The sequence below is a fragment of the Enhydra lutris genome, unplaced genomic scaffold (genome assembly GCF_002288905.1).
Source record: "Enhydra lutris kenyoni isolate GAN:26980312 unplaced genomic scaffold, ASM228890v2 scaffoldscaffold49, whole genome shotgun sequence".
Classification (NCBI taxonomy): domain Eukaryota; kingdom Metazoa; phylum Chordata; class Mammalia; order Carnivora; family Mustelidae; genus Enhydra; species Enhydra lutris.
The window spans coordinates 4288028-4309735 of record NW_019154133.1 but is presented as its reverse complement, the minus strand read 5'-3'; the positions used below and the strand labels follow the sequence as shown (position 1 = coordinate 4309735).

At 36.5% G+C, this 21708-nt stretch overlaps 1 protein-coding gene across 1 annotated transcript in view; it reads right to left on the bottom strand.

Moving 5' to 3' along the window:
- The window catches only part of LOC111156821 (mitochondrial ribosomal protein S28), a 111261-nt gene that overhangs the window by 74863 nt on the left and 14690 nt on the right, over window positions 1-21708 (bottom strand). The window contains exon 2 of the mRNA XM_022517911.1: window positions 13802-13983. Within this exon, the coding sequence (XP_022373619.1) occupies window positions 13802-13983 (182 nt within the window). The remainder of the gene's footprint in view (window positions 1-13801; window positions 13984-21708) is intronic.

Sequence of the window (21708 nt, the reverse complement as noted above, 5' to 3'; positions counted from 1 at the left end):
CCTCTGATTTCTGTGCTTGACCACATCACTCATGTAGGCATTTATCCCTGTATTCCTCTGTGCTCTATGTACCCTTCCTCCTAAAGACATCATACAGTTCATTTAAACTGCATTCAGCACACTGTAATTAAGATACTCAACAAATAGTTACTGAAAATATTAACAAATCACACACACACACACACACACACACTCACCCGGGAAGTGTATTTAATCAGTATAAAGTAGTGATGAACAATAAGAAGCTATATTGTATCAGGTCTGCTTACTTATTAGCTGCTACCCTTGGGGAAATGACTTAAAATCTCTATAGCCTTTGTTTCTTCAGTGTTTTTTAAATGAAGATTCTAAAAGCATGTACCATAGAGTAATAAAAAGATTAAAGAAAATAATACATACAAAACTCAGTAATGTGCTAGCATAGAGGGCTCAACAAATGTTAGCTATTATTGTTCTTACTATTAACCACAAATTACAGAATACAAACTCCCGGGTCTCTGAGAGTTTCTACATGTTATAAAGTGGCAATCTAAATTAAAACAAAATTCTACAAACTAAAGTAGAACTCACACTTTCTACTGAAAACAGCTTTTAATTTTTCCAAACTCTATTCTTAAGTCAATAGAACTACAGCCTGAACCAATTGTAGGGAGTACAGCCTTGACTTTTTCTCCTATTCATCCTATTAAGATATTAACTTCAAAGCTTTTGTGGGAACACTTAATTGCTTGCATTCCTTAACAAGCAGCCACCATAGTAGTTTCCAGATTCACTTTTAACCTTTACAGTCCTGGGAAGGTATATATGGCAAACTTATTAGACATATAAATTTACACAACCTCTGGGCTAACGCAGCTATACATACGTGAATATGCTATACAAAGCAAATCAATTTTGCACATCAATCAAAATAGAATCTAATAGAACAAATCAATCCAACAGAACACTGCTATGCCATGTATCTGAGAGGGGAAAAAAGAACCTCTAATGCTCTTCATTAAAAACATTTTTTTTTTAATCTGAGGAATAACTGACATATATAACATTAACTTCAGGTGTACAACATAATAATTTGATATTCACATATATTGTGAAATGATACCACAGCAAGTCTAGTTAATGTCATCACCATATATAATTATGCAAGAAATTTTTTTCTTGTGATGAGAACTTTCAAGATCTACTCTTAGCAACTTTCAAATATGCAACACAGTATCATTAACTATAGTCACCATGCAATATATCATATCTCCATGACTTATTTATAACTGGAAATTTGTACTTTTGACGTCCCATCCTCCATTTTGCCACCCCCTACCTCCTGCCTCTGGCAAACACCAATTTGTTCTCTTTATCTGTGAGTTTGGTTTTGTTGTTGTTTTTAAGTCTAATGCTACTCAAAAGCCTGACTACATGTGTTTCATGAACATAGGACACTTCTGGGATCATATTTTATAATTTATACATATTCTTAAGGCTTCTTACTAAGAAGTTAAATATAAGAGATGTTTCTTTTATCCTAAATAAGCAGAGCTCTGTTAAGAAAATATGATAGAATGATTTTCAATCACAAATCTATTTTAAAACATTCATACTTTTTAACTGTGTACCATGTCCTCTGGAAAATTTCAAATTCTTATTTTCTCTTTTCCCCCACCACCACACCTTGAAAACTTCAGTCTTTGAAACATTCAATATCTACCCACTCTTTATTTGACCCTATATATCATACAACCTGAAATAGAAACAAAGACTGGGAAATTAGCTCGTTTTTCCACCTTAGTGTCAAACAAAAGTACAAATAATATTCAGTGCACGTGCTAGTTACCTTAGAACTGCCAATCATGCTTGTTTTGAAACTCTTCGATTTTCAGAACTGTCAATCATGTGTGTTTTGATAGAGATGCCAGTGTAGAAATAATGCTTTAAAAGACGTGATCTTCATTAACACGTTAATAAATAAATAGATTTCATTTGTAAAACTGGACTTAAGGATTTTAGAGAAATATATACAATTCTTGAAAAATCAAAATTAAAATATAACAATAAAATAAAATTTAGAGAATTTGGCTCCCTAGCCATAAATATAAGCATGGCTTAACCACAAGGATATTATATTTCAGTAAAAAGAGAAATGTTCCTTAACTGACACTAATCAGTAGTTGTATGACAATGAGTGGGAATGAGAGAATCAAAACTGACCTAAATCTGGGCATTTAAATTTTTATTTTTCAAGCATACAAAAATATCAATATAATCCATTCCCCTTCTCCACCTTCCCAATACAACCAGACTTACTATCTACCTAGTCATTCATGTCTTAAACAAATACCAAAATGTCAACCTCACTATCCATACTGAGTCACCAAGACCTGGTTCTTCTACCTCCTAAATTGCTAATGAAAGTCTCCTCTCCTGACCCTCAGACTTAATTAATATTCTCATCACTTCTTTCCAGAAGCTTCTTTATTGGCCTAACTCATTTCATTCTTCCAATATAGACTCCACACCACTGCCAGAATGATCTCATTGAAACACAAACCCAGTCCATGTTTTAATGGCTCTTTATCACTTTCAGAACAAAGCCCCAATTTTTTAAAATGATATATAAATCCCTTGAAGATCTGACTCCTGCCCATCTCCCCACTCTCTCATCCCTTCTCCACTTAAGCCAAGTAAGCCACTGGAGTTCCCAGAAAAGCCAGGGTCTCTCTCACTTAAAACTTTTCCAAGTGCAGGCACTTTTTACACTTTGTATCTCCTACCCTTCATCCTTTACAACTCAATTCAATTGCTAGTTCATCTGGGAAACCTTTTCTGACAACCTAACAGAATCACTGATCCCCTCTTTTCCAATCCTGTAGGATACAGTAAATAGAACTTACACAGTGTAATGTATATTGATTTACCTCTCTATCCCCAACTGAATCATCGACTCCCTGAAAGCAGGGAGTCTTTAATCTGAACATCAACAGCATTAAACACAGAGGTGACACATGACAGCTGCTAGTTAAATGCTTGCTGACTCAGTGAAAAATTGCACCATGACCTAGTTTATTTAAAAATAAAATGAATGGATAAAGAAGATGTGATATATATGGAATATTATTCAGCCATATAAAAGAATGCAATCTTGCCTTTTGCAACAACATGGATGGAGCAAAAGGGCATTATGATAAGCAAAATAGAGAAAGATAAACACCATATGATTTCACTCATATGTGGAATTTAAGAAACAAATGAACAAAGGGAAAAAAAGAGGGGGTGGGGGAGAGAAAGAAGCCAAGAAACAGGCTCTTAACTATAGAGAACAAACTGATGGTCACCAGAGGGGAGGCAGGTGGGGGGCTGGGTGAAACAGGTGATGGGGATTAAGGAGGGCACTTGTGATAAGCTCTGGGTGATGTATGGAATTGCTGAATCACTACACTGTACACCTGAAACTAACATATCATTGTATGTTAACTATATTGGAATAAAAATAAAAACTCAATTTAAAAAACAATAAAAATGGGGCGCCTGGGTGGCTCAGTGGGTTAAGCCTCTGCCTTCGGCTCAGGTTGTGATCCCAGGGTCCTGGGATCGAGCCCCACATCGGGCTCTCTGCTCAGGAGGGAGCCTGCTTCTCCCTCTCTCTCTGCCTGCCTCTCTGCCTGCTTGTGATCTCTGTCAAATAAATAAATAAAATCTTTAAAAAAAATAAAAATAAAAAATAATAAAAATAATAAAATCAAAAGCTTAATTCTTGAGACTGACAAATTGTACTACAGGTACATTTCAAGCCAATCAAACTAAGCAATGCTATAAAAGAATACTCTGGGTTTAATAATGCTCTTAGGGAATTTACCCACTTACTTACAAATGTATCTAAGAATTGATATCAACTCAAATAGTATTTGAGGTCCAGTAATCCCATCTTATTTTCATTAATATTCCTACTGGAGGTGTTAAAGTCTCCACCACAATAAATACTCATGTTCAAGACACTCAGCACATTGACTAGTTCAACAAACACTGTCCTGAGATGTGACAATCCCTATCAAAGGCATCAGTGGACATGCAGTCAACACAGGAAAGATCCCAACCTAGTTACACTTCACTTATCAGGAAGTTACTAATCTGGTGACATCAAGTCTCCACAGAACCCAATGAGAACTAAGCAGAGGAGCTTAGAAGCTGTCAAAACACATGTTGAAGTCCATCTGCTAAAGTGCATACACTTTACTTACAGAAGAGGCTGAGAGGTCATCCTCAAATACCAGCTGCTCATATTTTAAGCACAATAAATCTGGTGATCAATTTCCTGGGCATCAGAATATTAGAAGAAGAAAATTAAAAAGTTCAAAAAAGCTAAAAATGGAGACACAGGTAAAAGAGCAGAGAAAGAATAATGACATCTAAAGGCAAAATACAAAAACTACAGAATTGGAGTGTTGTGTAGCTAAAGAGCAATAATTCTATATATTTGAATTATAATACAACACAGATATTAATGTTTATATTTATGACCTTGGTTCATCAAAAGCAAAGACCAAAAGCCAGGTTAAACTACTTTAGGTCTGACAAGGTTCAAGGAAAGTAGATGACACATTTTATAAAAAGAATCAAAGAATTAAAAATTGAGGGGTGCCTGACTGGCTCAGTGGATTAAGCCTCTACCTTTGGCTGAGGTCATGATCTCAGGGTCCTGGGATTGAGTCCCACATGGGGTTCTCTGCTCAGCAGGGAGCCTGCTTCCCCCACCTCTCTCTGCCTGCCTCTCTGCCTACTTGTAATCTCTCTCTCCCTCTGTCAAATAAATAAATAAAACATCTTTTTAAAATTTTTTTTAATTTTTAAAATTTTTAAAAATTTTTAAAAATTCACTTAAAAAACAGAATTAAAAATTGAGTATTAACATGTAAAGAGTCAACTTTCTACAATTTGCAGAATAAACTTTTTTGAAATAAGCACTCCCAAATAACAGGCCAGGTGACTCTTAGCTCCGATCACTGTCAGACATTAACTAGCTCCTGTGACTACAGGTCTCACCGTAATTATGTTACGCATGCATTCTGAAACAAAGCCTGGACCCACTATCATTAGCTTATCAGTGGTAACTCTACCCAAACATATCAGATCATGCACACTACAACCAAGGATATTATAACAGGCTACTTACAATTCTTCAACAGACCTCCCACAGAGCCTTCCCACCACACTGTCTTCAGGGTCCCTGGTATAAAAACTGGCTCATATGTGAGACCATTTTCGGAGGGTCCTATGATACTTAGTAACTGTATGTTGTGGGAACTGGAGAGCAGCACAGTAGAGTGAAAAGAATATTCAAGGGCTGTGCTGGATACACAGCCTCAAGTTTGAATCCCTCCCTGCCTTATTAATTACCAGTTGGGTCACTGCAGCATATTATGCTCAGAGACTCACTTTCTTCATTTGGAAAATGGAGAAAATATCCCCTACTTTCTTTTAAAATTCAAATTCAATTAGCCAACATATAAGTACATGATTAGTATCAGATGTAGAGTTCAGTAATTTATCAGTTGCATATAACACCCAGCGCTCATCACATCACCCATGCCCTCCTTAATATCCATCATCCGGTTACCCTATTCCCACCCACCTCCCTTCCAGCAACCCTTGGTTTGTCTCCTATAGTTAAGAGCCTCTCATGTTTGTCTCCCTCTCTGATTTCTTCCCATTCAGTTTTCCCTCCCTTCTCCTATGATCCTCTGCGCTATTTCTTATATTCCACATTTTAGTGAAATCATATGATGATTGTCTTTCTCTGACTGATTTACTTCACTCGGCATAAAACCCTCCAGTTCCATCCATGTCGATGTAAATGCTAAGATTCATCCTTTTTGATGGCTGATTAACATTCCGTTGAGTGTGCGTGTATGTATGTGTGTATATACCTATATATATATATATACACATACACACACACACACACCACATCTTTATTCATTCACCTGTTGATGGACATCTAGGCTTCCTCCATAGTTTGGCTATTGTGGACACTGCTGCTATGAACATTGGGGTACACGTGCCCCTTTGGATCACTACATTTGTATCTTTGGGGTAAATACCTAGTGCAATTGCGGGTCATAGGGTACCTCTATTTTTAACTTCCTGAGGAACCTCCATACTATTTTCCAGAAAGGCCATCAGACAATACGTATGGAGTGCCAATGTAGGTTTTCAAAAAACTAGTTATTATGTTTATCAGATGGGAATATGGAAAGGGAACAATCTTAATTCACACTAGGACAATTTTTCTGAAATTGTGTGCTGTGTTAATAACAGAAGAAAAAATGTCTTTAAAAAAGGGCAGGTGACAGGTAAGAGCTTTATGTTTTTAAGTCACAGTGAAGCCCTCTGACTTAGAGATTGGCTCATGGAAAAGTAGGTTAAAGTGAGAACTCATTAAAAAAGCATACACATATATTGTGAAGACATTAGGTTAGCAAATAATGCAAATACTCTGATAGAGGTCCAGGCCTTCTCGCTGAGGAGAGGTCCACTCACTGGAGCTCTGCACTGATTTCTTTATATAAGCAATACCCTTACTAAAATGTCTGGGAGTGCCAAAATCAGCCACTGTAAAGTAAAACAAGAAAAGAAAGACAGTTGGAAAGCAATTCCTTCCAGATTTTTACGATTCCCCTTCCCCATCTTTATGGTTTACTTGCCCAAACTAATTCAATAGTAGTTTCTTAAAAAATACCTCTCCTTTATGAGGATCTTTCCAAAACATTAAAATTAGCCTTTCTTAAGAACAAAAATCCTTTCCACTCATATTTTATTAATTTATGCAATAATCAAAAAATTACTTAACAATATAAATAGGTTTTGGGGGGCGCCTAGGTGGCTGAGTTATTAAGCGTCTGCCTTTGTCTCAGGTCATGATCCCAGGGTCCCGGGCTTGAGGTCCGCATCGGGCTCCCTGCTTCTTCCTCTCCCACTCACCCTGCTTGTGTTCCCTCTCTCACTGTTTCTATCTCTGTCAAATAAAAAAATAAAATAAAATAAAATAAATAGATTTGGGAACAAGCACAACTAGCTTTAGCTAAAGATATAGTTGAACAGAAGAAGTAAAAAAAACAGATAAATAAGAGGACCACCAATTTCTAATTTTCCAGTTAATGTTGGTATCAGTCAGTGGGGTTTAGAGAAGAAAATGTTGATTAATTTAGCAAGTCAGTTAATGCAATGATAACTACCAAAGAAGTTAATGCCTGAGTCATTCGCTCAAATTTGTCATAATCTGATTTCTGATTTCAAGTCACAATCTGACATGAAAGAAAAACAATATAATGGTTAAAACTTTTAAGATTGGTATTGTTAGAATCAGGCCCCATCCACACCTCCAAGATCTCTGAATTTATTTCTATTTTGCAACTCAGTCTAAGTGGATCACAATACTATTGTTCATGCTTAAATACCATAGTTTATACTCTGATGACTGTGACTATTAATATAATGTCTTTCTAGAATTTTCTTTTAGAAGTATTTTTCAAACTTTTTTTTTTTTGTGGTAGAAATATACCATTTCCCACAAATACATTTTTTTTTTTAAAGATTTATTTATTCACTTGAGAGAGAGAGAGAGAGTAGGGCGGGGGAGAGAATATCTAGCAGACTCGCTCTCAGTGGAGCAGATCTGTGGTCTGAGATCATGACCTGAGCCAAATCAAGAGTCAGACACTTAACTGACTGAGCCACCCAGGTGCTCCCTGACTCTTTAAACAAAGTGTTCCAGAATTGTAATGTATAAAATGAAGATGGAGCCACTCTGAAAGTAGGGTCTAATTTCCCGGCTAACCTTTCTGCAGAACTAGAGAGCTTCTTGGGACAGAGGCTGAAAGTGTTCCTTTAAACTATCATCAGGGATGCCTGGCTGGCTTAGGGGGTAGAGCATGTGACTCTTGATCTCAGGGTTGTGAGTTCAAGTCCCATGTTGAGAATAGAGCAAGGTATAATCAAAAACAAGTATCAAAACAATAAAGCTATAGAACTTATTAAAAGGCTATCACTTAACTAATTAGAATATTCGGTTAACCAAAATAATTTCTGATTCTTATCAGTTGCTCTGAGTTTGAGACACCATCAACTATATTAAAAGCAGTAATGAAAGAAAGAAGTGTTGTTGAGGATGTGGAGAAAAAGGAACCCTTGTGCACTGCTGGAAGGAATATAAACTTTTGCAGCCACTGGAGAAGACAGTATAGAGGTTCCACAAAAAGCTGAAAATAAAAACTACCCTACAATCCAGTAACTGCACTATTGGGTATTTACTCCCAAAACACACATATACAAAAACTAATCCAAAGGGATATATGCAGCCCTGTTTACTGCAGTATTACAGCAGCCAAATTATGGAAGTAGCCCAAGTGTCCACTGATAGATAAATGGTTAAAGAAGATGTGGTATATACATACACATTCCACAAGTGGAATATTATTCAGCCATAAAAAAGAATGCAATCTTGCCATTTGCAACAACACTGATAGAAGTAGAGAGTATATAATGCTAAGCAAAATAAGTCACTCAGAGAAAGAGAAATACCACATGATCTGACTCATACAGAATTTAAGAAACAAATGAGTAAAAGGAAAAAAAGAGAAGAGACAAACCAAGAAAGAGATTCTTCACTATAGAGAACAAATAGATGGTTACCAGAGGGACGGTCGGTGGGGGGTGGGTGAAACAGGTGATGGGGATTAAAGTTTACACTTATCACGATGAACCTTAAGTAATATACCGAATCATTGAATCACTATATTGTACACCTAAAACTAATATAACCCTGTATGGTAACCATACTGGAATTAAAATTTTAAACTTTTAAAAGATCTTAAAAATAATGAAAAAATTAAAACATTTTGCCAAACTGAGCATTTTATTAAATTTGACTTATTTTTCTTTGCATTTAATTAACTGAAACTGTCCTAAAGTAGAACAGATTCAACGACACAGAAGTCAAACTGAAGAGAAAAAAATGGTTCTCAAAAAGAATTTATTTATTTATTTTTTTTTTTTAAAGATTTTATTTATTTATTTGACAGAGAGATCACAAGCAGGCAGAGAAGCAGGCAGAGAGAGAGGAGGAAGCAGGCTCCCCTAGAGAGCAGAGAGCCCGATGTGGGGCTCGATCCCAGGACTCTGAGATCATGACCTGAGCCGAAGGCAGAGGCTTAACCCACTGAGCCACCCAGGCGCCCCTCAAAAAGAATTTAAAAAAGCAGGTCAGGCTGATGAATGATGAACAAATTATGTAAAATATCTGCATCTTACTTGTAGGCTCTTAAGTAAATGTACCAAAGCAAGAAGTTATGCCATTACTCAGTCACCCTCCCTAAAATCTGCTCAGAGGCAGCCTGACATCACGGAGGTGGAGAGCAAACATGTGTCTAGCCCAAAAAGCTGCTCTATCTAGTCATGTAATCTAAACTTGTAGATATGAAAAGGAGATGACCAGAGGCCTAGCTTGATCTCATTACTTTCTCATTTGTTATTATCATCTTTCTACCAACTATAAAGACAACACGTAGATCTAAATAAAATATTTCCCACCCACAAATTTTGTCTTGGATAAAGGTAGAAAGGGAAAGTAACTGAAACAGTAACTAAGCTGATTTGACACTTCTCTGTAATACTTTTTTTTTTTTTTTAAGAGGGGAAGAGTGAGGGGGAGAAGCAGAGGGAAAGGGAGAAAGAATCTAAAGCAGGCTCCATGCTCAGCATGGAGCCCAACATGGGGCTCAGTCTCATGCCCTGAGATCATAACCTGAGCCAAAATCAAGAGTCAAGACACTCAACCAACTGACCCACCCAGGAGCCTCAATACTTTCAAAGCCTAAGTGACAAGTAACTAGAAGAGACCTAGGGAAGGGTTTTGGAAAGAACTTAAGCATTTCTACATATAGAAATCAAGAAATTTAAAAAATATTTTGGGAAGAGTAGAAACCTTTCCATGATGAATTAAAAACTGGACAACAAAGGATTTGCTAAGATAGAACGTTTCTCCCCAGAAAACAATGTACGCAGAGAGGGAGTTGTAGCTGTTACCTACATAGCCATTAAGGTATGTATATACACAGATAGGAAGGGAACAAAAGGAACCAAACCATTCAAGCCAAATCTTGACTAAAGTAAACTACTCCCCTTAGCACATTATTAGAAATAACATTACCAGTCTGTAGGACCAGAGCGGAATAGAATTTAAGCCGTGACTCTTGTTTACCATTAGAAGAATTAACAAAAATGCACTCTGAGGGTATTTCAGATTTTCAGCAGTAGAAGTAGTAATCAAAGCCCTTTCCTAACTACTGTTATATTCCACCTGCCAGATATTTTGTCACATTATCCCTTCTTACTAATGTAATTACCAATTTTTAAAACCCATTTGTGTACTTCTTTACTATATATTCTCCATCCCTCCAGTAGAAGTTGTTGCCCCACGGGGCGCCCGGGTGGCTCAGTGGATTAAGCCTCTGCCTTCAGCCCGGGTCATGATCTCAGGGTCCTGAGATCAAGCCCCACATCGGGCTCTCTGCTCGGTGGGGAGCCTGCTTCCCCCCGCCCCCACCTCTCTGCCTGCCTCTCTGCCTACTTGTGATCTCTGTCTGTCAAATAAATAAATAAATAAATTAATTAATTAAAGAAGTTGTTGCCCCAACTTCACGAGAACAGAGAGCTAGTCTGACTAGTTTACCAGCCCTTATGAAAGTGCCTGCCAAACTGAAGAGGTCCAGTAAACATTTGCTGAATGAGTGAATGGATGGATGAACAAATAAATGAACTCCTGCACTCTTCATGATCCTCAGCCATGAATGTATTGATTTTGTGAGTGATTTGGGAGTTGAAGTGGGAATTTCTACAGAGAGTGATTGGGTCCTGGGCAATCAGATGAAAGCAGGAGTTGAAAAATAACTATTGTAGGTAACTAAAAAACAAAGAGATGCAGGCATTTAACTTTGCTAAATACATACAAAATTTTAAAAAGACTCTAATATAGAGACTGCTCCACAGGCTAGATAATTCACTTGAAAAATTATGAGCCATCCGTGTCACTCCCAAAAATCTTTTGTTAAACAGATTGCTTCGCTAGCAGGAATTTATGTGGAGATGAGGGCTTCAACTATATAGTAATTTCTGTAACAGAATATGTGCTTTGGTGGTATATGTATAGTTTTCAATGAAAAATTAAGACAGTAAATGTTGCAACAAATTCTAGTATTTAAACACTTAAAGCTATACTGTACATAAAATAAATTCAAACTGTATTATGGTACTTACTAGAGAAATATCTAGTCACAAAAACTGATACTTAAAATTCTGTGATGTAGGAAATAAGATCTGAGAATCAAATCAGAAACTCTAGTTTCTAAGGCACTTTGTAATATTACATTCAAACATATAACATAATGAAAAAAAACTGATGTTTTAGAATTTTAACAAAATGGGAAAAAACAGTATACATAAAAGAATATCCACAAAGAAATAAATACCCATGAAAGAAATATCATGAACAAAGTTCTAACCATAAACATAAGGGAACACGTATGCTATATTTGCAAGTTGTAATAAATCTGACTGAGCTGGTGAAATGCTCGTAATTCAGCAGAGTTATCTGTAAAATGTATTTTTTGTAAAGTTAATACCGATGTTCTGGCTGCAAGTTAGGTCAGCTTGTAAGAATAAAGATGGCCATTGCACCTGAGTATCACCCATGGGAGGACGATGAAAGCTTATCAATTGTAGGGAGATGAGAAGATTTCTTTGTATAAAATAAAACAGTACTTCAATTTTAAATATAGAAAATGATATATTTTCTACTAATGAAAAGTGATCTGCCACAGCCACTACTGACAATATCCAAGAGCTTAGGATGCCTCTCTTGAAGGATAACTTTAGGACCACCTATCTTCACACTTGCCTCCTGCAAAACCCTCATCAATAGGAATTCTTGAGGAATGTCATCATTACTTCACAGAAATCCAAATCACCAGGATTTCAAGAACAGTAATAATAGTAGCATCTGTTTATTAATGCCAGTCACCAATCTAAATCGTTACATACATTACCTGATTTAATCCCTTCAATGACCCATTATACAATAGAAAGGCACTATTAATATCTGCATTGACAGACTTATTCTACTTAGAAATTTTTTGAGTTCTTACTATTTTTGACTAAGCATGTATGTTATTTGATACCAAGACAAGCTATCTTGAGCCATTACCTCTCAATGTGAGGTAGCATAAGCAGCCCATTTTCTTTCCTAGGTATGACCTGGTTCATGGCATTTACCTTGCAAGACACTGTTTAGCCTGTGATTATCCGAGGTAGTGGTGTGCTAGAGCCAGCGGGAGCTGTCTGTGTACACGTATTCCCAACTCTGCACTCAGGGGCATTACACTGGTAACTTAAGATTGGCCATGGTGAGGGACCACCTGGGTGGCTCAGTTGGTTAAGCAACTGCCCTCAGCTCAGGTCATGATCCCGGAGTCCTGGGATCAAGTCCCACATCAGGCTCCCAGCTCCATGGGAAGTCTGCTTCTCCCTCTGACCTTCTCCCCTCTCATATTCTCTCTCTCTCTCTCTCTCAAATAAATAAATAAAATCTTTAAAAAAGAAAAAAAAGGACTGGCCACAGCAGGAGTGTTTTAGACCACAGAAATTGGCAAATCCGGGCCTTTTCTATTGGAGAACTAATTATTAAATATTTATTCACATGCCACTGATCTGAGGAAATTTGTATTAAGTTTGTCAGGTCCAATTCAGATTCAGGGAGAATGAGTTTATGTCTCCGAATCATTTGAGCCCAGTTATCAATTGGACCTTTAGATATCCAGAACTCTTAGCAGAGAGGCAACTCATTTTCATAACTGCTCTCTTAGAGCTAAAGCAGATTCTTTCCCTATTCATCTCTACACTACGACTCATTCTTAAACATCACTAATTTCTTAATCACTGTAATTCATCCTAAGACACCAACGAATACTAGAGTCACCATTACTTTATGTACTATTAAGAATAAAAAACATTGCCAATTAAAATGACATATCAACTCTAAGATGCATCCTGGTACCAAAAATATTGAAATTTTTAAAATGTGCACATTAAAAACTGATGGGAAAAATAATTTCTATACTGCTTACCACTGTTTTCCAATCCCAGAATCTTAGTTCCACATCTCCTTTCACTCTTGATATGCTACTCCTAGATCTCCTACCTTAATGGTTTCCCCAGTGCATATCTATACTCACAAGTATCTTTATTTGTAAGTTATAAACAGAATGAATTCTGTTCTATAATAGAGAAGATTATAATTCTGAGAATAGATGCAAAATAAGAAAAGAAAATGATAAAGCATCGGAATTTGGTAGCAGGAGAGGAAAGGAGCATGAAGAAGTAGAAAGGGAGGCATCTCTGAGAAGCAGTAGACTATGGAATAGAGAAAGAAGCAAAAAAGATTACATGTAAAATGGCCTGAGCAATATGTATCACTATAAAGCTTGTTTTAATTTCATGGCAGGGAATAGTTTATTACCAGGATGAACATCAAAATCTTCCCCAAAAGTGCTCTTGCTGCTTTGAGAAGATATGAACCTAGCCTAATGTGACTAAAATGACATGACATGAATCCCACCTAACTTCCCTAACTAACATAATGAAGAGAAATAAAACATATTTTCTGACTTTTAGCAAATCACCAATTAAAGTTCAATAATACTTTTGAGGTATCTCGACTTTTATCAACACTCTCAAAACACCTGGAAATGATTCTACTTACTCTCCATCCACTTCTGGTCTTTTACATACACAATGAAACTTGCCGCCAAAATCTATATAAAGATCATTTTCTACAATATGGAAGATTCGTCCAATGACTAGTTTATCCTTGGCAGGTCCCATCTGTGTAAGAGGAGAATGCCTCAGCATAGATGCAAAGGATTCCACATTTTTTGGAGAGCCCTAAAAAAAAGAGGAGAGATTTATATGCATATAATTCAAAATAAAGGTATAATATGATAGATGTAATAAAATCTTACAGGGGAAACTTTTAAAAGTCAACATGCTGTATATTTATATTTTGTGGCAATAGGAAAAAATAATTAAATGGAATTTTCCTTGAAAAAACTAGATATACTCTTCAACTTCCTCTTCCTCCCTTTCCTTTTTGAAGAGGAAACCAAGAAAAGCACTTATGAGAAATGATGCTGATGTCGTGGCTCAGAGTTGAATCTGGAATATGAGCAAAGTAAGGACTATCCTTAGATAAAACCTCCTACCATGGGGACAGAGGGGGCTCAGAGTCTGAGCATGTGAGTAGGGCATCCAAGAAGGTCATTAACTTTATTCCTAATACTGATCATCGGGGGGGGGGCACCTTCAAATTCAAGTTTAGTGGGAGTAACTAAACAGTATGGAGGTTCCTCAAAAAATGAAAAAGAAAATTACCATATGATCCATTAATCCCACTATTGGGTATTTAACCAAAGAAAATGAAAACCAATTAGAAAAGATACATGCACCCCTAAGTTTACTGTAGCATTATTTACAATAAAAGCAACCCAAATATCCAGTGACAAATGAATGGATAAAGAAAATGCAGTATAAATATACAACAGAATATTACTCAGCTACAAAAAAAAAAATGAGATCTTGCCATTTTCAACAATATGGATGGAACCTAGAGCATATAATGCTACATAAAATAAGTCAGAAGAAGAAAGACAATTATCAGATGATTTCACTCTGATGTGGAATTTAGTGATTTCACTCATATATGAAATTTAAGAAACAAAATAAACAAATGAACAAATAAAAAAACAGACAAATAAAAAAAGAAGACTCTTTAATAAAGAGAACAAACTGGTGGTTGCCAGAGGGAGAAGTAGGAGAGGGAAGGAATGAGTGAAACTGATGAAGGGGATTAAGAGTACACCTATCATATGAGCATTAATGTACAGAACTGCTAACTCATATCATATACTCCAACTAATATAACACTGTATGTTAATTATACTTCAATAAAAAATAGCCCAATAAAAGGGTTTTTTTAAATTTAAATACAGATTAAGATAAAAGTGATTAAGGATCCTTCAATTACCAGGATGAACATGAGTTCTTGCTATATAGTATTTTTAAACAGTTTTGTTATAATTTTCTTCTTTTTCCTAACGCAAAATTTCAAAGGAAAAATAGCTTCTTGTTTTGTGCTGCTCATTTTCTAGGAGTCTTCTTACATATTGAATGTACTTGAGGTATGACTGAACCTATAATGCAGACTCCTTACTTTTTTTTTTTAACTTACAAATTTTTTTTCTAAACACATGGTTTTTCAGAAATCCATGAGTACAGACTTATACCTTCTACTCATCTTTAATTTGTGTGTGGTGTGGTATGTGCATTCTCTGGCTCAAACTAAGGGAACTACTAAGTTTTTGTTTGTGAGAGCTAATTACAGAAGAATACTAACAATTTAATCTACCTACATCACGTATTTGGAGTAAGTTTTACATCTGTTATTTCAGGGAGAATTATTAAGAGTTTGACAGTATGCTTTCTTTACAAACTATAAAACCATTTTATGACTCATTTTTAAGGCATGTAGTACTCCAAGAATTACAAACTTAGATGCCAGGCTGGGTGGGGACGTGGTGAGCAGCAGAATATGCGGCAGTCTCAAAGGCAGAGCCACGACTCAGCTCCAGCTGCAGCCGCAAATCAAGTCCAGGGCTGCCACATCTTTTGATTCTCCAAGAAAAGCCAGAAATCCATATATGAACGTAAAATTCCCAATTTTGCCATGTTTATTTTTTTTTTAAAGCCTTTTAGGGACACCTGGGTGGCTCAGTCAGTTAGGTGCCTGCCTTCAACTCAGGTCATGACCCCAGGGTCCTGGGATCAAGCCCCACATCGGGGTCCCAGCTCCTTGAGGAGCCCGCTTCTCTCTCTCTCCCATTGCCTGCCACTCTCCTTGCTTGTACTCTCTCTCTCCTCTCTCTGACAAATAAATAAAGTATTTTTAAAAAATAAAAATTTAAAAAGCCTTTTACTTTATCAATCTGGTAAAACACACTCTGACCCAAAGACCAAAAACTTACGACTTCTGCCTCAAGGAAAAGAAAGTCAAAAGAATAGAAAGTCAAAACATTTGGCTGATGCCAAGTACCTCAGATGCAGGAAGGTTATGATGACAGATTTCAGTGAGTCAAAACTTACTGGGAAGGAATCCTGAGCACCCAAGTGCTCATCTAAACCAAAAACAATTCAGTAGATCTACATGCCAAACAAAGCTGAAAAGGTAGCAGGAATATTACGCTTTCAGCCATACTACTAGTTTTATAACTCCACAGAGTATATTAAAGATCCTTAAACAAGCACCTCAAAAAATAGCTCTTTTTGTAGAGAGCCAAGGGCAAAACAAACTCTACGCAGACACAGGCTATGAGTTGCCCTCTAGAGGTAGCGCAAAGAGTCACACCAACCCATCAGGGACAAGAGCTGCTACTGTAACATTCCACTAGGAGCCACTATGTCATCCATAAAGGCTCCGACCAGAGCAGCTGAAAAGAGCACTGCTCAAAGACAAAGCAGAGTATCAGCTTCTGGGTCTCATCCTGCTTGCAGTCAAAGACGGTCCTTTCCTCTTCTTCCTATAATCTGCTTTCTCATTACCCCACTTTGGTGGTTGACAGCCCCTCCTTTCTCTCCTTCCTTTTCCTCCTTCTCATCTTTTTCTCCCCCCACCACCTTTGGAAGACTTTCAGTTGAAGCCATGGTCCAATTAAACAGCTTTAAATGATAGGAAGATACAGCAGTAAATCTAATAATTAAACATTTATTGAAAATGATTTAGCCATCACTAGGGCCTGTTCCTAAAATAGTATGATCTCCTTTATAACTGTGAAGAGATGTTTGAGCTAAGAGTAGTAATACAGTAGAAGATATTTCTTCCTAAATTTTAAAAAATAATTAAGTGTTAACAACTAATTATTTAATAAGATCTCTTAAGATTTTTTTTAAAAAAATCTGTTGTAGGAGAGCCTGGGTGGCTTAGTGGGTTGGGTCTCTGCCTTCGGCTCGGGTCGTGGTCTCAGGTCCTGGGATCGAGTCCCACATCAGGTTCTCTGCTTGGCGGGGAGCCTGCTTCCTCCTCCTCCTCTCTCTCTGCCTACTTGTGATCTCTGTCAACTAAATAACAAAATCTTTAAAAAGAAAATCTGTTGTAAAATATTTACATTAGAAATTTCATAAAATTATGAAATTTTTATACTGAAGCACAATCAACATACAATATGATGACATTATAAAAGTTTCAGGTATACAACATAATGATGTGGTATCTGGATACACCGTGAAATGATCACCACAATAAGCCTGGTTAACATCCATCACCATATATACTTACAAAATAATTTTTTTTCTTGTGATGAGAATTTTTAAGATCTGGTCTCTCAGAACTTTCAAATATACGACACAGAACTATTAACTATAGTCAACATGTTGCATTCCCTTGATCTATTTTATAAGTTTGTAGCTTCTGACCCCACTCACTCCCCCACCCCCCATCCCACCTCTGGGAACTCCTAATCTGTTCTCTATATCTACGAGCTTTTTTTCTTATGAGCTTTGTTTTTATTTTTGTTTGTTCAGATTCCACATATAAGTGAGATCATACATATTTGTCTGCCTCTGTCTGACTTATTCCACTTAGCATCATGCCCTCAAGGTCCATCAATGTCGTTGCAAATGGCAAGATTTCCTTCTTTTTCATGACTGAACAATACCCATTATATATACATACATATATATGTATATGTATATGTACATATACATACTTCAGTTTTTTTATTCATCCATCAAAGGAAACTTAGGTTGTTTCCATATCTTGGCTATTATAAATAAGGCTGCTATGAACATGGGGGTGCATACATCTTTTTGAGTTAATGTTTTTACTTTCTTCAGATAAACACCAGAAACAAAATTGCTGGCTCATATGGTAGTTCTATTGTTAATGTTTTTTTGGAAACCTCTGTGCCGTTTTCCACAGTGGCTGTAGCAATTCACATTGCCACTAACAGTGTACAGGGTTCCTTTTTCTCTACAGCCTCACAACACTTGTTATTTCTTATTTTTTTGATAATAGCTAGCAATATCTCACTGTGGTTTTGCTTTGTATTTCCCTTATGATTGACTATGTTGAGCATTTTTTATATACTTGTGGGTCAACCATATGTCTTCTTTAGAGAAATATCTATTTAGAATTTAGAATGCTATTGGGTTATATGAGTTCTTTATATATTTTTAATATTAGCCTCTTATCAGACATAGGACTTGTAAATATTTTTCTCCCATTTAGTAGGATGACTTTCATTTTGCTGATGGTTTCCTTTCTTTGCTATAAGAAACTTTTCAGTTTGATGTAGTCCCACTTGTTTATTTTTGCTTTTGCTGTTTTTCCCTTTGGTGTCAAATTAAAAAAATTATCACCAAGACCTATCTCAAGGAGGCTACCATATGTTTTCTTCCAGGAGATTTATGGGTTTAGGTCTTATGTTCACAGTCTTTAATACATTTTGAGTTACTTTTTTGTGTATGCTGAAAGACAGTAGTCAAGTTTCAGTCTTTTGCATGTGGCTGTATGGTTTTTCCCATCACCATTTCCTAAAGAGACTATCCCTTTCCCTTGTTTATTCTTGGCTCTTTTGTCATAAATTAACTAAACATCTATGTGTGGGTTTATTTCTAGCTCTCTATTCTGTCCCATTGGTCTATCTGTCTGTTTTTAATGCCCATAACATACTGTTTTGATTACTATAGCTTTGTAATATAGTTTGAAACCAGAGACTGTGGTGTGTCCAGGTTTGTTCTTTTTTTTTTTTCAAGATTGCTTTGGCTATTCAGGGTATGAATAATTATATTTTAAAAGAGATTTTAAATTCAAATACTGTTTGAATTTTAAATACTGTTTTATGTTCCATTATTTTTGCTTATACTTGTTACATTTCACAGTAGAAGTCAATGTATTTTCAGTAAGTGAAATAATTTTACCACAAGCCTAAGACCCTTGGATTAACCTCAATTTGTTTTTAAATTGTACACTTACTATTCTATTTGGATGCTATGTCAAGAAATCGGACAAAGCTCTCCTTCAAAAATCATAATCTAGAACCATTTCTGAATTCCTCATTTACTTGTCAAATGTTGTCTAAAAATAGTAAATGTAGCCTCAATCCACGATGACAACAACATTGTGAGCTCCTCTTACGCTGATGCAGACAGCACAGGCTCTAGGCACACAGTCACCCGCTGGGTATACCATGGAGTTCAATCTAACCCTGGTTATGGAAAATATTTCTATAAAGCTATAAGTTGTAACAGATAAAACAGGTACCTTAGAGGTGACTGCTTCCTTTAAGAATTAATCACAGAATTCAGATTCCCGAAGTATCCCTGTTATTCTACTGTACCATTTTTTCCCTTTGAGGCCTAAAAGTTGAACAGGACTGTCCTGGTGGAATGGGGGAAGGTGAAGGGATTACAAATACAGCAAACAGTATCACTTCAATTTATTTTATTAAATGTGTTCAGTATTGAGTGCCTGTCATGTACCAGGCTCTATTCAAACCTTGATGTAAAAATATGTAAAATGGTAGGGAATACAGAGTTATGCCAACATGATAACGGAGATTAGTGGCTAAAAACTTGCTGTAAGCAACTGTTACTCTCACATTACGTTGTAAAGAGTCTTGTACCGTAGGCTAAGTGGCACTGGATTCAAAAGAGGTGTGCCATTAATGGGGTAACAGTACTTGTTCCTTGTTTTAAAAAGAAAACTTTGATAGCTGTATGTAAAATGGACCACAGAGAGAGGGAAAATGAAAAGAGAACTGTTAAGAGTCTCCTCCAGTTAGCTAGGATAGAGATGATAAGGGACTTACACCGAAGCAGTGGCCATAGGAATATAGCCTAAGGAACAAAGAGACATTTACCAAATAGCACAGGAAAGGTTTGACCTCCAACTGGCTACAGAAAATAAGGCAGAAGGGCAGCCATGAATGAGGTGTAAGAGCAGTACAGTAACAGAGTAAGTTAGTTTTGCACATATGAGGTTGTGATACCCATAAAATTTCAGGGAATACTGGCTATCTGGTAGGTAGTTAAAGATAATGGTGCAAAGGGGCACCTGGGTGCCTCAGTCGGTTAAGTGTCAGACTCTTGATTTCAGTCAGGTCATGATCTCAGCGTCATGAGACTGAGCCCCGCATCAGCTCCACACTCAGTGGAGTGTCTACTCCCTCTGCCCTTCTACCCCCATCATACCCTGCCAAAATAAATAAATAAATCTTTAAAAAAAAGAAATAATGGTACACATATTTATGTACTTACTAACATAAATTTACACATTTACAGTGACATTATATAGAGATACTAGTTCTTCAAAATAAACATATCAAGTGCTAGCTAATAATTTCTACATAGGACTAATTTTTCTTTGTATTACATATTATAGAAAATCTAAGATGTGAAGTCCATGTATTAAAGTTTCAATGTATATTAACTATATATAACTTTCATGCATAGGAGAACATTTAATGTATAACTTGGAATTAGAGGCTATTAGTGCTAAAAGAAACATGATATATCAACTAGTCCAACTACCACACTTTACATGCAAGTACCATACCTGCTATTCAAAACTACATAATATGGCTAAACAGTGATTCTTAAATGCAAGCTGCTTTGGAAGCTAGAAAGTAGATAGAACATTATTTTAAAACTTAAAGGAAACATACAGCAGAATAACAGAAATACTCAAGAGACTTCAGTTTTATGACCAACTCTGCCAATAAATAGCTAAAAAATCTTGAGGAAGTTGTAGGTCTTAAATTTGTCTTCTCATTTGTAAAAGAAAAAAAATGGATTGGATTACTAAAAATTTTATTAATAGGAATTCTTAAATATTCTACAATGTAAAAAGGATTTTCTAAAGTAATAAACATTATAAATGGAAGACAACTTCCTAGTACATATTGGAACATATGCTCAACGATTTTTTTTTTTAAGATTTTATTTATTTATTTGACAGACAGAGAGCACAAATAGGCAGAGAGGCAGGCAGAAAGAGAGGAGGAAGCAGGCTCCCTGCTGAGCAGAGAGCCCGATACGGGGGGCCGATCCCAGGACCCTGGGATCATGACCTGAGCCAAAGGCAGGGGCTTTAACCCACTGAGCCACCCAGGCGCCCCTGCTCAACAATTTCTTAGTGAAGAGGCATGATAAGGAAAAAAAAAAGTTTAGAAATATCTATAATAGAGATACACCATAGTAGCAGGAGAATAATTATGTTCAACAGGGAGAAACGGAATTACAAGAGGAGGCTGGATAATCAGTGGCTGTCTGTCCCTCTCTATGATATGAGCTTCAGCCACACCCTCACAGATGCTGGGAGGCAAGTGGAGAGATGGACACAATCTGGGACCAAAGGATGCTTTAAAGGTTTCTAATAAGACAGAAGTTGTCTGACCAAAAGATAAGGCATGGAGGTATATACACAGAACTGTACTTTCAACCATTCTGGGATATCAGACACTTCTAAAACTGAATTAAATGTCATGTTCTAAGATCCTATACAGTTTCTTTCTTTTAATTGAAGTATAATTAACATACAGTGCCGTATTAGTTTCAGGT